This window comes from Nannobrachium achirus, assembly GCF_963921795.1.
Source record: "Nannobrachium achirus genome assembly, chromosome: 1".
Lineage (NCBI taxonomy): Eukaryota > Metazoa > Chordata > Actinopteri > Myctophiformes > Myctophidae > Nannobrachium > Nannobrachium achirus.
Genome location: NC_137810.1, coordinates 12,467,290 through 12,483,920, shown reverse-complemented (window position 1 = coordinate 12,483,920; position 16,631 = coordinate 12,467,290). Strand labels below are relative to the sequence as shown.

Sequence of the window (16,631 nt, the reverse complement as noted above, 5' to 3'; positions counted from 1 at the left end):
AAATGCAAAATCTAACAAAAAGATTACTTTAACAAGGTATTATAATTATATTGTCCACACTTGTATTCTCCCCATCTTGACAGAATGGTGTGGTTTGACCCACACTAAAAGACATACTGTACGCCAGGGTTCCCCAATTAGTTTTCCCCAAGGGCCGAATTATGTCTAGGGTACCAAGCCGAGGGTCACAACATTGCAGGGGGCGACGGTGGCGTTCCCGCTACTCCAGCGACAGTTCAGATATCGTCGTTGTCGGGTGAAAATCGTGTATGTCCAAAACCGTTAGTTTTGAATTTATCATTTTTAAAATAATTTAAACTAGTGAAAACAGCCGATCTACAAGCACACAACGCCTCGCACCGCAAGGCGTTGTGTGCTTGTAGATCTGCTGTTTTTACGACGGCCTTGTATGATTTGCGAAAGAACGTAAAAATTTGGAGATACGAGATTTCCACCCGACAACGACGATACAGTATACTAGTGTTGTTGCTGCTCTTATACCACCATTATTACTGGGGTTGGTGTGGGCCAGACAGTAGCCCCCCGCGGGCCGCAAATGGCCCGCAGGCCGCCTATTGGGTAACCCTGCTGTACGCTATGTTTGCTTCTGCCAAAGTGCCAAAGGATAAACAAAATGACAAAAGGGACAAAGACAGAGGAGCAAGAAGGTAGAAGGCAGCTCGCTGCTCACATCATGATGATGTATGGCCTACAGAGCGGAACACACCTGCTGTTCATTTATCTGAAGTGTATAATGATTATAAATAAGCTGTAATTTCTGAAATGACTGATGGTGGCAGAAGCGGAGCTCTGTTGGAGTAGAGACCACACAGCAGAGGCTCTTCAACCCACGCTACACATTAATGGAAGCATGGTAATGAGAAAAAACACAACAATAACCCTGCATGATGACACATAAAATTACATTACGATGACTAAACTTTGTTGCAATGTGATACAACAGGAAAAGGAATTGTAGAAATAAATGAAGATTGCAGACGATGACTCACGGATGATTAAGGACACGTTGGACGGTGTCGACCTTGCGAGGCGTGGGAAGGATAATAACTGTTTGCATGTCGATGCAAGCAAAGCATTTATGATTTCACGCTTTTAATAGCAAAACAGTATAAAAACAACAACAACATGGGGCAGGGGGACAAATGTAGGATTTTCTTTTCTTGTCAAATTTGCAGGATGGTGATCAATGAACATGGACGGATTAACCGCCCGCGAGGGCCCCTGGCCCAGCCTGATTTCAGACTCAGCTCACGCTTTAGTCTGAAACTGTGCCCTATTCTGAACGATTTCTGGGGGAGGGACTTTTCGCTCGCTGCCGCGCGCTAGTGATCGTGACGCACGGTGATCGCGACGCACGGTCGCGGCGTGTGTGTGTGTGTGTCTCTGTCGGTGTCAGTGACTGCTTCCACACAGAACTGCGACCAGAAACATGTAATCAACATTTACAGCTTGGTGAGATCAGCGTGCTCGTGTGTGTGTGCCTGCCTGGTGTGTGAACTTCGTTTGAATCGTTTCAACTGCTGCGCGGATTGGATATCCGTTAGACCCACCCCCACCCCCCGCGCTCATTGGAGCAGCCGCAATTTTTGGCTGCTAAACTGCCGATTCATTTACTCAGCTCCAGACCAGAGAAACAGTCCACTCTCAGAGTGGACTGTGGGCAGGGGGTCTATGGGCTGGAAACCAGGCTACCCCTGGCCGATAATTTGTTAGCCACACCCTCCAACATAACCCCCCCCCCCCTCCCTCCCGATGCACACTACCCTGCTTGGATTTTAAGCCTTGATGATCATCTGTGGGCCAAGACATCACCTGTAGACAACAGGAGGAGGGGCCCACACATTAGAATTTTTATTAATGTATACATTTAATTTGAGTAAATTGTCTTGTTTGTTTTTTGTTCTTGTTTGAGTCGACTTGTGGACTGAGCCGACTTGTCGACTTTTTCGCTAATGCCCTACTAGAAATATTACAAAAAGGATAGGAAAATGGAAATGGTGTCCTAAAAGGTAAGAGAATGATGCTGTAATCAAGTTTACTAGCCCAGTAGCCCACACATCAAACATCTGTCAAGGTGGCCTTGAGCAGGGACTGGCCGCTCAAGGTCCTACATCTCATTAGTCCTACATCGGTTGGGGTTAGGGTTTAGGGTTAGGTTTAGGCATAGTTTTACTGAGGTTAGGGTTAGGTTTAGGTTTAGGCATAGTATTTTTACCAGGTTAACATTCACCAGATTCAGACTAATGAGATGTCGGACCAATGCCATGGCACACCTTGAGCAAGGCACCACTGGAGCGACAATACTCAATGCTAAGGCCTGATTTATATTTGGACGTGCATTGTGTCGCACACCAAAAATAGCAGATCTAAAAGCTCACAACTAAGTATGAATCAGGCTTAAGTGTGATGACAGTGGTTGCCTCGGGCAGCATCCCTGATGTGAGTGCGTTTACCTGTAGTAGGCTCATTAATATGATTGATTGTGATCGCGTCCCGGGTTTGATTCTGTCTGTTTTGTTCTTGTCCTCTCTCTCTCTCTCTGTCCTTGGCTCCATCTCTCTACTACACTGTCCTGTCCTAATTAAGCAAACCTGCAAAAAAAAAAAAAAAAAAAAAATAGACGTTCAAAAAATGTATTCTTCCGCTGTGCCAACGAACAAAATGTTGGCGGGGGGTCCTCTGGCAGGGAAGGGCGTTTTCAGTTGCTGCACAAGAGAGGGCGTCGGGGGGGCTTGTTCAGCGGGGAGAGGAAAAGTGGGATAGCATGTTGCTCCGCACGCTCCCTGTGACGCTGCTCACCAGGGACGTGCTGGCCATTGGGAAAAGCGGGACAACTCCCGAAAGGCCGGTTCATTCACGGCCGGTCCATGCCGGCCATTAGGAAAAAAAATAAAAAATTAGATGTCGGCCTTCGTTCCATTTTGGGGGCTGGGCGGCCGACAAAGTAAATCGTCACTGTCGGGCAGAAACCTTGTATCTGCAAGTTTCAAATTTGTAATTTTTTTCGCAAAGCAAAGCCCTGCTTCATCATACAAGGCTGTCGCACAAAAGTAGTGAAAACAGCAGATCTACAAGCACACAACGCCTCGTGGTGCGAGGCGTTGTGTGCTTGTAGATCGGCCGTTTTCACTACTTTAAATCATTTTTTGAAACGTTTTGGACGTACAAGGTTTCCACCCGACAATGACCAAATATAACTCATGTAATTGGCCCACTGGCTTGTCACCTTGTCATGATCTGAAATGGCAAATCTTTGAATAGCAGCAGCGCTATAGAGAGAGATCTCTCTCTATAGCGCGCAATGAGGGCCTCTCCAACTCTTTTTCCCGGGCTGAATCAGGGGCCCAGCACGTCCCTGCTGCTCACTGTCAGGTAGCCAGGCTTACTCATCTGTGAAGAGAAAAGCCTGGGCGCCATATGAGGCAGAGAGGGTTTAGAAAGGTGGGACTTCCGCCGTGTGAATTTCCCCCGAAAGTTTTTTTTTTTTTTTTTTCTCCACAGTGCGATGTTCCTGCAAACGTATTCCCCACTGGAAAAAAGATCAGTTCTACTTCTCCCGCTCCTGCGGTTGCGCTGGGGGATGTAAACAGACCTGCACCATATGACGTAACTTCCCTTAAAGGTGATACACCATGCATTTAAAAAGTATTTATGTCATATTGTTTATGTCCCAAAAACGTTTTTCAAAAGGTTTGAGGCTAAATTACCACTCCTGAATAGAGAGCCTCTCTCATTTTTGAATGGCTCTCAGAGCATTTCAGCTGCAGTACCACCTTTGGCCTGAACTGCGCCACACACCCCCAAAATCTTTTTGAAAAAAAATATTTTTTTGAAAAAAAAATATTTTTTTGAAAAAAAAAAACTGTTTTTTGAAAAAAGAAGAAAAATTTAGATTTTTTTTTGTGATGACGTCACAATCGGCAGATGACGTCACAATCGGCAGCAAATCTGGATAGCCTGTTTTGAGAACCCGTGGGATACTTTAACCTTCGCCTTCTCAAAACCAGAGAAAGACACAACGGTCAGAAATGGGACTTTGTGAGGATAGAAGGTGCTAGTGGGACCCCAAAAAAAGGTTTTAAAATAGGAAAAGTGAAATTTCATGGTGTATCACCTTTAAGTGCAGCACTTCCGCCAAATACGAGCACTTCCGTTTATGCAACGCCTAGCGCATGCAGGTCGCGCCCAGGGTGACCGTCAGGTGAAAAGACCTCATGTTTATTGGAGGAGACACGTGGTTGTCTACGCACTCCCCAGGCCCCCAAATAATCATATTTTAATTGGAGACCCCCCACTCTGACGAGCACTAAGAGTTGAGGCATTACATTTTGCATAACACGGTTCTGTTGTGAAAATAGCCGATCTACACCACACCTCGCGTTGCGAGGCGTTGTGAGCATGTAGATCTGCTATTTTCACAATTTCAGCCTCTAATATTTGACAATTTGACCAATGTATAATTTGTCGTTTTAGAGGTATTAAAAAGTCCTTAAATTGTCACGTAGACATGTGCAGATACCCTCTATACACTTAAATCTTATGTTGGTTTGTTCACTGTTGAGTGACAAAACAATGTTTCACATTAAGCTGATCATCTGGGGGTCCCCAAAATAATTTGGGAACCCCCCCCCTGAGAACCAGTGCCCCAGACCATCCTCAGTGGCAGGGACGATACAAACGTCGGGGAACTGCAGCAAAAAAAGAAGAAAAGATGTCTCTGTATATGCAAAAATCACAAGGGCATGTTTTCATTGTATCTAATCTAACTCATATGCATACTGTAACTATACCATGAATTAATTCTGAGCCAAATCTTTTAAAAAAACGTGCTGATACCTCAATTCTACGTACAGTCTGTTACCTCCTATGACATGTACACATTTCCCCCTTGAAAAAGCAAGAGGGAGAGAGTGCTGACAAGAGGGTTCCATTCACGTACCCCTCGTTGAAAACCTCAGCTCTTTGAACAAAGACTTTTAGTTTTATGCAGTGCAATCCATTCTCTAGGGGCCAGTGCGTTTGTTATGGTATACTGAGCAACGTCAATCTGGGGAGAAAAATGGCTGCCATGCTGCGTGGTCGTCTGACAGGTGGCGTCACAACAAGGGGTAGGAAAGTGGGACTGAGTTACCAGGGCCCAAGGTGGAGGGGCCCTAATAACTTTAACTATTGAAAAATAGCAGATATACAAGCTCACAGCGCGGCACCGAGTGCCGCGCTGCGAGCTTGTAGATCTGCTATTTTTGAAAAGTCGTGAAAATATGTGCAAATCTTTGAATATGTATTTTTTAAGCGAACATTTGTAACTAAAATTTTGCTTCTTGGGGGGTCCCTGGAACTAAATATTTTGAGATGGGGGTCCGTGGCCAAATTCATATAATTTTGGGGGTCCTTCACATGAACAAGTTTGAGCATCACTGACATGGAAACATGGGTTTCTTGCACACATTTTCACAATTTCACAAAAATAGCAGATCTCACAGCGCGGCACTCGGTGCCGCGCTGTGAGCTTGTATATCTGCTATTTTTCAATAGTTATGGGGGGCCCGCAGTGAATCCTTGTACCCAGGGCCCAGAATTTGGTGTGACGCCCCTTGTCGTCTGACAGGTGGTGTCACTCCTACGCGATGTGAGTCCCTCAAGCGAGCGGTGCAGATGGTGCGGCGTGAGCCGAGACCCCACAGTTGTCGCTTTCGCACGTCCTATGCTCCCTAATCCTTGCTCTCTGGTGGTATCTCATGATGCGCTCGTGTTGTCAACCCCCAGTGTTGATTTCGTCGACTAAAACTATGACGAAAAATGTGTGTCGACGCCATTTTTTTTCACGGTCGAAAACGAAATAAAAACAAAATAAAAAACTATGCAGTGATGACTAAAACTAAGACTAAATATATTGACAATTTTGTCAACAAATAGCAGATCTACAAGCTCAGATCTCAGATCTACAAGCTCACAACACATAGCAGCGCGACGCGTTGTGAGCTTGTAGATCTGCTATTTTCAGTACGCAACCAAGTGTAAAATCAGCCATTACGATGCCATCAAGGCCTTTAGTTGACTAAAATCAACTGTAGATTTAGTCGCTTAAAATCTTATGATATTTAGTCGACTAAAATTAGACTAGAACTAAATCAAAATATGCTGTCAAAAACAACACTGTTCAACCCCCATTAAATGAAAGAAAGAGGAATGAAAATGGTCACGTTCTGATATCGTGTATTATATTTACAACACATAAATGGGAAATAAGATGACCAAACATAATGTCATGTAAGAGGCTAAAACGAAAAACAAGAACACCAACCAACCAAGCATCCCATCAAGCAAACACATTGTTCACAGCATACTTATGTAAAGTGTGTATAAGTATGGCAGAGCTGACGGTGTGCAGTGTTAACAGTATGTACATTACATTTCAAAAACAATCACACAGATCTCCATTTGAGGGCTTCCAAGCGGAGCTGACACAGGAGTTGTGCAGTAATGGCTCGCCCACTCACCACTTACACCATGCAGGGACAGTCCAACCCCAGTCAAAGGAGGACACGTCGTGTACATGTGTTGTACGAGCGTGAAAGATTCCATACAAATATTCAGGCTCCAATGTGATAGCAGTCCTGAAAGTACAACGATATATTTTTTATACGTTTTTTATCCCACGATTTTGTAACCCATTTTTTCACCCAGTGCCAATTGCCTATGTAATCCTGGGCTCTGCTGCGCCTGGGGAGACAACGGACTGACCTCATGCTTCCTTCAGTGCATGAGTAGTCCAAGTTGTTTCTTTTCACCTGACAGGGGGGATTTCCCCGGTTTGGACGTATCGCGTGGAAGGAACACGTTATTCCTACCAGTTCCTTTCCCCTCCATCAGGCGCCCCGGAGAGAGACCAGGAGGAATCGAACCCAGAACCTTCTAGCTGTGAGGTGACAGGGCTACCAACCGCGCCACCGTGCCCCCTGAAAGTACGACGATATTAAAAGGTATTTTGAACACAATGTAGGCCCTATGTTGGGAATGCACAATACATCGGTCTTCAAATAATTGTGTGTATTTGAGGTCATTATCATTATCGGCTGCTAATTATCGGTATGTGACAGATCGGTAGGCCTAATACATTATGTCATAACAAAGTTTCTAGATATCTGTAAATCTGTATCCAGCATCACAGTTAGTCAGGGTTCCCACACATTTTTACCAATGAATTTCCAAAACTTTTCCAAAACGTTTCCAGAATATTTAACCCAATTTCCAAGACTATGTTTTAACAATAATTCCGGTCAATAACAAGTCGCTTACTCCTATGCCCATATAACCCATATTTCCAGGAATTTCATGACCGTGGGAACCCTGTACAGTATAACAGGTGTACGCCAAACCCTACTGGTGGAAACTAGTGTTGCAAGATTGCAATCAATACTGGCCCATATGGCCATGGAATGAATCAGTTATCGACCAATATGACAATATCATGCATCCCTACTGTGCGTACATGTCAACTGACGTACTGTATGTACCAGATGATAACAAGAAAATAAAATCAACTCAGCAATTGCAGTGAACAAATTCAATTTGACAGGAACATTTGCATTGTCCTGTCCAAAATGCATGCAAGTTGAAAGTGAGAAATGTATTACGACAATACAAAGGGTTGTATAAAATGCTGGTATGGATTCAGTGTCTGTCTATGAGTCAAAATCAAAGTACGGATGATGTCAGACCAAGGTTATTTCTTGAGGCGCTAACACAGCATTAAACTGAACCTGTGAACTGTAAGAGAGACGTCACAGTAATTAAGCACTTTGAAAAAAACAGTGTATCGCTTGTGGCATCAACCCCAAGGCAAATTGAATTATTTTTCCTGTCCCAGAAATCTTTTCAAGGACATAATCAATGGGTATGATTAATTTGCTTGAATATGATCAGTAAAATCCTCAGTGTTATTTAGCTCAAGAGAGATACTTAAATGACCACAGAGGACCTAAAAACATGTACTGGATCTAAATAAACATAACTTAAAAAGCCATGAATCAGCATTTTTTTACGTCCCGTGTGTACAGCGATAACTTGTATCCCCGTGATCCCAGTTTTAATTGGAATTACGGATATAAATGTAATATATGGCATAAAGCACTGTAAATAATCTTTTTGATATACAACACTGTATACCATTGTTAAACAAAGGATCTTCTGAATACGCTGGGGTTTTGAAATCCATGTAGTGAAAATGTCCATGGAGCTTCATTAGAACAGAGGAGAGGGCTGTCATTTAACATGACCGTCTCTGTAAGGTAGGCGTCATCCTTATTAGCGTACATGCACATCTGCACACGTCTGGGTGTGTGTTGTCCTTGTGCCAAAGTCTGTGCTCTTTTGACTTAAAAAAAAAACAAAACAAAAAATGTCAGTAAGGATTTCACCGTGCCATGCCCTTCTGTCAAGAGAAGTTGTACTTCCTCATTCACAAACGAATGAGAAACGACGGGGGGTTGTGAAGGGGTTAGAAAAACCGAACGTTAGCCAACGAGTCCGCGTTAATTCACGTAATAAAGCCAGTAGATTAAGTTGAAGAGGGAGAAAGCAAAAGGAAATATTATCCGTGACCCTCTGTCGATGGCGTTTACGTCGGTCAGGTCCGGGATTTTGATTTTGAGCTGCGAGGATCGCCTGCGCAGACGCGTCTTCTTTAGCGGCGGCGCCCTGTCCAGGCTCTGCCGGCTCGCCCCGACCGGCGCGCCGCCGCTGGGCTTCCTGTACTGGACGCCCGCGTGGTCGAACACCATGGAGGAGTTGCGCGACTCGCTCAGGCTGGTCGTGATCTCGTTTCCTGCCACCTCGTTGTGGATCTCCAAGGTCGTCAGCAGAATGTTCCCCTGGGAGTCGACCTGGACCTGAAGCGGGAGGAGACAGATAGCGGTGTTAAAGGCGACCCGGCGTCTAACTGGCGACGGGGCGTTGGGTGAGTAATGACAGGGGGACACATGCGACATACATCAGGACTGGCCAAGCGTCGTCCCCAGATCTGACAGATTAAATCTTGGGCAAATAAGAGAGTGGCCTTCAAGAACAGGCCTCCTGGCCCAAAACGAAACCGCTTCTAACAAATCAGCCCCTGGTTGGATTGAATGGTTCCATTATTCATGGCAGCTCCAATGTCTCAGACAAAATGCATATAAATCATTTTGTCAAGGTGGTGTACGGGCAAAAACTAAAGATATAACTTACAAGACATGATAGCGATGTCACGCTGAAGGGGGGGGGGGGGGGGGCATGTATGAGGAAAGTATCTGATAACTGCTGCTCTTATTTGATAATATATGAGCTAATATCAGTATTCTATATCGTCACTGTCAGGCAGAAACCTCATATGTCCAAGTTTCAAATTTGTATGTTTTTTTCCACCGCAAAGTAAAGCCCTGCTTCATCATACAAGACTGTCGCACACAAACAGTGAAAGTAGCAGATCTACAAGCACGCGGTGCGAGGCGTTGTGTGCTTGTAGATCGTCTATTTTCACTATTTTGAATTTAGAGTTTTTAAAATGATAAATATAAAACGGTTTTGGACATACAGTACAAGGTTTCCACCCAAAGACAAATATATCAGTGTGAGTATTGCTCTTGCTGAAATTGTTGAATATGTCATCACTAAACGGCCGTAACTTAAAGGAGTAGTTCACCACTTTTCAACCTGTCTTCATATAATAGGTCCTCACTAATGTTCATAATAAAATAGCAAAAAAAAAATCTATTCAGTCTGGGTCGACATCATCGTTTGACAAAAAAAAATAAAAATAATAATATAAAATAAATAAAAAAATAAATAAAGATTTTTATTATCATGAGAACAATGGCTTCCACTTTAACTCAGTCGGTGCCATATTTAAAGTGGGATGACCTCTTATATTGCCGGTTCGCCAACAAAGGGTTAAAAAAATAGTGTGCACACTGGTGCACACATTCGTGCACAGATCATGCACTATGCATGTGCATGCTTTTCACAGCTTTCAAACAAAAAAATCCGCTTGGAAATCCGTTCAGGCATTCAGGAGAAAGGAGCCCTTATGTTTTCTTCAAATGTAAACAAACATGGCTGCCATGTTTGAAAGATGGGGTTGGTATGGGGGTTAAACATGCAATTTCGCGATCGCGATCATGCCTAGTACACTGTTGGAGGTCCAACATTTTTTTTTTCAAAATATTTTTTTTCAATTTTTTTAATTTTTTTTATTTATTATTTAAAAAAAAAAGACGTTCAGAAGACGTCTGGCAGGGAGGTCCATAGTGAAAAAGACGTTTTAAAGACGTTTTTATCATAGAAACTTCTTTTTTGGCAGGGTATGAGTTAACATTGCAACTTTTTCAGGAATAGAAAGCCTGCAGTTTCTATTAGCTTGCATTTCCCATTGATGATGTCACCGGTAGTAAGGATTTGACCCACCCACAGCTCTCCTATGAGACCCAAACTGAGTAGAAGTTTTTTTTTTTTGATATTTTATCATGAACATTAGTGAGGACCTATTATATGAAGATAGGTTATAAAGTGGTGGAGTGCCCCTTTAAGTAAAATGCACTGACATGTTCCATGGGACATACTGTACATACAGTACCCGTCTTGATCTTATCTAAGATCCTATTAGTCTGCACAACATTGGAAAAATCTAAAAATCGCAATATTCTGACCTACTGCAATGTCCAGATATGGAGAAGACTCCGTTTCTTATCAGGACAAGTGTTCTGGGAGTGTCTGAAACATGACGTTTTGATTCGATGCAGAATTCTCAATCAAAATTGGAGAAAGGTATTTCATTATATTCAAACAGTTTAACATCTCATTTTCTCCCAACAATTGATGTTGACATTTTTGACAGCAAAAAAAGAAAATAGGTAGACAAAATCATGTCTCAGTGAATCAGAATTCATATTGCCTCAGATATAGCCTATTCAGCAATACAAATCCTAACACAGTTTTTGGTATTGTGCAGCCTTGATGAATAATTCAAGGTATCTTGTGCTGCTGCTGCAGCAATATCCACACAGATATCCCAGCATCCAAGAAATTAGTCCCTGTTTGAGAAATGTTTACTTTGAACATTATCATTATTGAAAAAGGTGCAGCATTGAACTTTGAGGTCACGACTCAAGGAACACCATTGGAAAACCACTAAAGTGTGGAAACGGTGAACAGTGAGAAACAATCAATGGAGAGTCAATATAATGGAACAGGGGTTTTCAAACTTTTTTTTTTACTCAGGGCACCCCTGTAAATAACCTTTTCATCCACGGCACCCCTGAATTACACTATTAATTTTTTGAATCATCACATCACAGTTTCCATCAGAACTGACTGAAAATAAAGTTAAACTTGACGTTTAACCACTTGAACCCCTCTGTTTTACTAAGCATAGTGCAGTGATATTGATGTAATTTTAGTGATATTGATGAATTCCAAATATTATCAAATTATCTCGCGGCACCCCTGGACTGGCATCACGGCACCCCAGGGTGCCCCGTCACCCACATTGAAAACCCCTGTAATGGAAGACACATGCTTAATGTATGTGATGGTATGTTATGACAAAACATGATAGAATGTATGACGTGTTGATACACAGCAACGTAAACAGGTTTCTGTGCTCAACAGGGAGATGAAACTTTGTGTGGCAGCAAAGTTTCAAGAGTTTCAGGAAGTTCACAGATGCGGCAGGTGAGTGATGATGACGTCTGCATACCTGGTTGGATTGTCTAACGGATGAAGCCTTGCAATTGCCTCCGTCCAGAAAAGACTAGCCGGGAGACACACAAACACAAACCCTTTCATCTGAACTTCGGTCGCAACAAGGCCATTAGCAGCAGGAGGCAGACAGTTATCATAGCTGATAGTGAAGAATGACTTCAACCACATTCTAGTTCTGGGCTGAATCTGAGGCCTGCAAATCTGGTTATCCTTTTATAATGAAGCTATAATGAATAAGATGCTAGTAGTAGCTAGGGCATTCACGAATAGTGATTTTTAGTATTCGAATTATTCTACCTCAAAGTAATCGAATAGTCGAATATTCGACAGGACTGGCCAAACTGTCAAATATTAAGTAAGCAAGAGGCAAACATTGTGAAAATATTTTCACAATATTTATCTGCGGAACCGAGTCACATTACACACTAAAAACTCATGGGTCATTTCTTGACCCAAATAATGGGTCATTTGTGTTAGGTCAAATTTCGGGGTCATTTCTCAGAGCCACAACCCTTCCTTGAGTTATTGGGATATTATTTTGACCCAATTCCAGGGTTGTTCGAGTTAAGTAATATTTATCTGGGGGTGACCCATTTTGGGGTTAGTGGTAACCCATATACTTGGGTCAGTGGTCTAGCTTTGGGCCAATCAGGGGACAGGCACCATGAACCTGTTTGCAAAGCATGCTGGGAAAAGCATTTGTCTAGGTTTCCAGAGACATTTTCTAAGCTGTTGGGAGCTAAAAATGCTAAATATGGCATATCCATGTGTCTGTCTCGGCAAGATGACTGTCATAATGTCTGAATTTGATTTGTCAGTATGTGAGCCTAAACCCTAACCGTAAGTGCTTGGCTGCTATCTTAGGGTTGAGTTCCCTCCCCCAGCTGGTCTGAAAGAGAAGAACTCATGGTAATTTTGAGATTATTTTGTTTATCTTCTCTAAACTATACTGATTATAGTATTATCAACATTGTTGCATATATATTTAATTATGCACTTTTATGTTGATTTTACTAAACTTTGAACAAATCATCTGAGAAGAAACCGTGAAACATTTCTGATTTAATGTTAATGTCAGATAATATCGTCATTGTCATTCTCCAGACTATGCATATGTAGGTTGTATTCATTTAGCCCACTCAACCCAAAACCTGGGTCATATTGACTACAATCTTGGGCCATTTTAAACAAATAATTTGGTTATTTATTTGACCCAAATTATGGGTCAACATTCATAACCAAATTTCTTGCGTTAAAATAACCAAACCTGGCATCGGTCCCTATTTGACCCGTGAGTTGGATCAAAAATAACTCAAGTTGAGTTGTTTACCCAGCAGTTTTTTGAGTGTAAATGTAATACCTACAATTCCAAGTGCTTGTCAGGGTGGGGGTCCCCAGTTCAAATGTGTTTATTTTGGGGGTCAGGACCTGAAAAGGTTTGAGAACCCCTGGTATAGAGCATTAACAACTCATTCTTATGACTTCCTATCTAGCCAGGTTTTATAAACTATATATTTTTTAAAGAGAGAAAAAAAACGAATATTCGACTTTGGTGAACAACGTCGAATAGTGACTTCAATATTCGAATATTTGAATATTTGGTGAATGCCCTAGTAGTAGCTAAGAATCAATAGTTCTTCAGACAAAAAGAATCAATAGTTCTTCAGACAAAACTTGTATAGCTGAACTTTGTTGTTTACAGCTATACATGGTCACAGCTGGCTGCTGTAAGAATAACTTTGGTTTGACTGTGACTATAATGCTTACCCTGGGCCCGTCGAATTTGTCCCGTTCACTGTTTGCTTTGAGAGCCTTCTCAGCTAGTTTCTTCTGCATCTGCGGGCCTCTTCCGAAGAAGATATAGTTGACGAAGGCGTACTCCAGCAGCGCCAAGAAGACGAAGACGAAGCAGCCCATCAGGTACATGTCTATAGCTTTGACGTAGGGGATCTTTGGGAGGGTCTCTCTCAGATGAGTGTTGATGGTGGTCATGGTGAGCACGGTGGTGATCCCTGAAAGACACAACAGCACAATGTAAAGTGTCACCTAAGGATTTTACAGCCAGGGGCATCACAAGGTGGGGGAAAGTGGGACTGAGTTACTAGGCCTAGGGCCTAAGGTGGAGGGGCCTTCATTATGTTATACTTTAGCTATTGTAAAATAGCACCAAGTGCCGCGCTGCAAGCTTGTAGATCTGCTATTTTTGAAAAATCGTGAAAATGTGTGCAAATCTCGAACTATATGTATTTTTTTGCGCAAATTGCGCTTCTGGGGGGGTCCCTGGAACGAAATATTTTGAGATGGGGGGGTCTGTGGCCAAATATATTTTGGGGGTCCTTCACATGAAAACATTTGAGCACCACTGACATATTATAGAAACATAGGTTTTTCAAAAAACCTTCAAAGACTTTTCACGATTTTTCAAAAATAGCAGATCTACAAGCTCGCTGCGAGCTTGTATATCTGCTATTTTTCAATAGCTAAAGCACAAAATAACGCAGTGAATCCTTGTACCCAGGGCCCGGAATTTGGTGCGACGTCCCTGGTTACAGCGCGGAACGTGTAACCTCCTTAAAAAGAGGGTTCATTTGATGCATGGTGGCAGGTTGTGTTGCCTTTCAGTGCAAGCCAAATATTCAGCTATTCACCGACACCTCTCTAATTAACACATTTCTCATGAAGAATAAATGTCACAGCTTGGAGTTAACATCCTCGTTTATATGGTTTGAAGAGACGGTCTGTTCTCATTAAACCCTATACGCCACCCGAGACAATATTTACTTTGATTCCTTGTAGGACACAATTAAAACTCTCCCATGCATGAAACTGGCCACAAAAGCAAACTAGAAGTGATACCACCTGGTTCATAATAATATCTCTGGCTCTAGAAGTCAAAAACAAACAATAATAAAAAAAAACAAAATAGAGGATCTGGAAGCTCACAACTTGATGTGTTGTGATGCGCTGTGAGCCTGTAGATCAGCTATTTGTGCTATTTTAAAAAATCTTTGAAAATGTTTTCGACATTTCTAGAAACATCATTATTCCAGGTTGAAAGCGGTTGAAGTGGCACAACAACTAATGAACTGAATTTGGATTGAAAAGAATATACACACTTATGTATCTTTTTAATTAATTCTTTTTTATTTGTTATTTCCTCTCCTTTTGTCCTTTCCACTTGAACGCCCTGTCACCCCCTAGTAGCCCTCACTCTGAGCAGTGAGGCCACACCTTAGGGCAGCGGTTTGTGAAAATACAGCTAGAAGGTCCTGGGTTCGATTCCCGCCGGGGGACGCTGTGGCGCTGGGGGCGTGTTCCCTCCTCCGCGTCATCAGCGCCCACACCCTAGGTGGGGTTGGCGAAAGGGCCTTTCTGTGTGGAGTTTGCATGTTCTCCCCGTGTCTCCTAGGGTAGATACCCTCACAAAAACATGCAGTAATCCTGGTCTCTATAATGGCTCCACCTGGCCACGCGCTACCTACGTCCAAACCGTGGAAATCCCCACTGTCAGGTGAAAAGAAGCAACTTGGACTACCCATGCATAGAAGGAAGCATGAGGTTAGTCTGTTGTCTCCCCAGGCGTGGCAGAGGGAGAGCAGCCCAGGCATAGGCAATTACATTATGCAATTCACCATTTGCTAAGTCCCGCCCGTTGTCCCGCCCCTCTTCACAACTATTGGTTGCTGTGTCTTGGTGGGACATTCGGTGGGACACTCCATCCACTATCATTTTAATTCAGTTGCTTCGTATTGTTATTCTGTGTGTTCAATTCTAATTCAAACTTGGTTTCAGTAAAATGGAGCTGCTCAGTGGCAGTATAGTGACTCAGAATGTTTTTAAATGTTTTTATTTCTCAAAAAATTATGTTTTAGCAAATTCAACATAAAAAAGGCGGAACCAGGGCGGGACAAGGCAGATAGAGCTCTGGTTGGTCCCTGACTGACCAACCAGAAGGCTAACAAAGGCGCGTTGTGAGCTTGGAGGTCTGCTATTTTCTATATTTTCACCAAAAGGTCCTTTTAGAAATGTCAGCCCCTGCCTCTCTAAAACATTCTCTGCACGTCCCTGCTCAGAGTTAAAGGAACACTGAGGCTTGTGCTGCGTGTCAACGTTCCGAGGTTTGAATTCAAATTATTTACCAGCCAATGAGTCACACCACTCAAGCGTGGAGTCAATATGATTGGGTGAAATGAGAGGTCACATTCCTCCATGCTAGAACTGTGTAGCAGAGATCTATCTTGCTGGGCTAAACAAAAACGTGTCTCGTTAATTGCAACTTTAATTAAAAAGCAATTGGTATAACATTGCAGGCATAGAATGGTTTGCCAAAGACCCTGTCTCTAATATGAAGTCATCTCCTTTTGAATTCCCTCGCCTCATTAGCAGAAAAAGCACCGCACTCCAATATCCAAGGCCAAACCATGGGCTGCTTTCATCAACTGTTTTTATGGTAGCTGATGGGCAGAAACCTTGTATCTCCATCTTTTGTTTTTTTGAGCGGTGGTCACACAGTCTCCTATACGTGGCCGTGTGTGTGGGTATGCGTCCGTCCGTCCGTCCGTGTATGTAGCCTGCAGTACCTTTTCTGACCACACATGTTAAGGGAGGGGCGCTGTTGTTCAGACTCATATTCACACACATACACACACGCACACACACTAGGGCTGTCACGATATCACATTTTACATGATGATTAATTGTCACTCAAATAATTGCCGATTAACGATTTAATTGTGTTTTTGTCGTTGATAATTACATTTCTGTTTGGCTTTTAGGCTTTGAAGTTGTACATGGTAGATATGACACATAACCTAAATATACAAAGAAATTACTGACATATTTGACAACTTACTACTTAAAAAATTACTTTGATA

The 16,631-nt window shown here is 42.6% G+C and overlaps 1 protein-coding gene across 2 annotated transcripts in view; it reads right to left on the bottom strand.

Moving 5' to 3' along the window:
- Positions 1 to 8,555: 8,555 nt before the first annotated feature.
- Positions 8,556 to 16,631, bottom strand: part of gabrb3 (gamma-aminobutyric acid type A receptor subunit beta3) — a gene marked incomplete at both ends in the record, with an annotated part of 147,973 nt that continues 139,897 nt past the window's right edge. For both annotated transcript variants that reach the window (XM_080735358.1, XM_080735359.1), the window contains 2 exons: positions 8,556 to 8,906; positions 13,525 to 13,769. In XM_080735358.1, coding sequence (XP_080591484.1) covers positions 8,556 to 8,906; positions 13,525 to 13,769 — 596 coding nt within the window. The remainder of the gene's footprint in view (positions 8,907 to 13,524; positions 13,770 to 16,631) is intronic.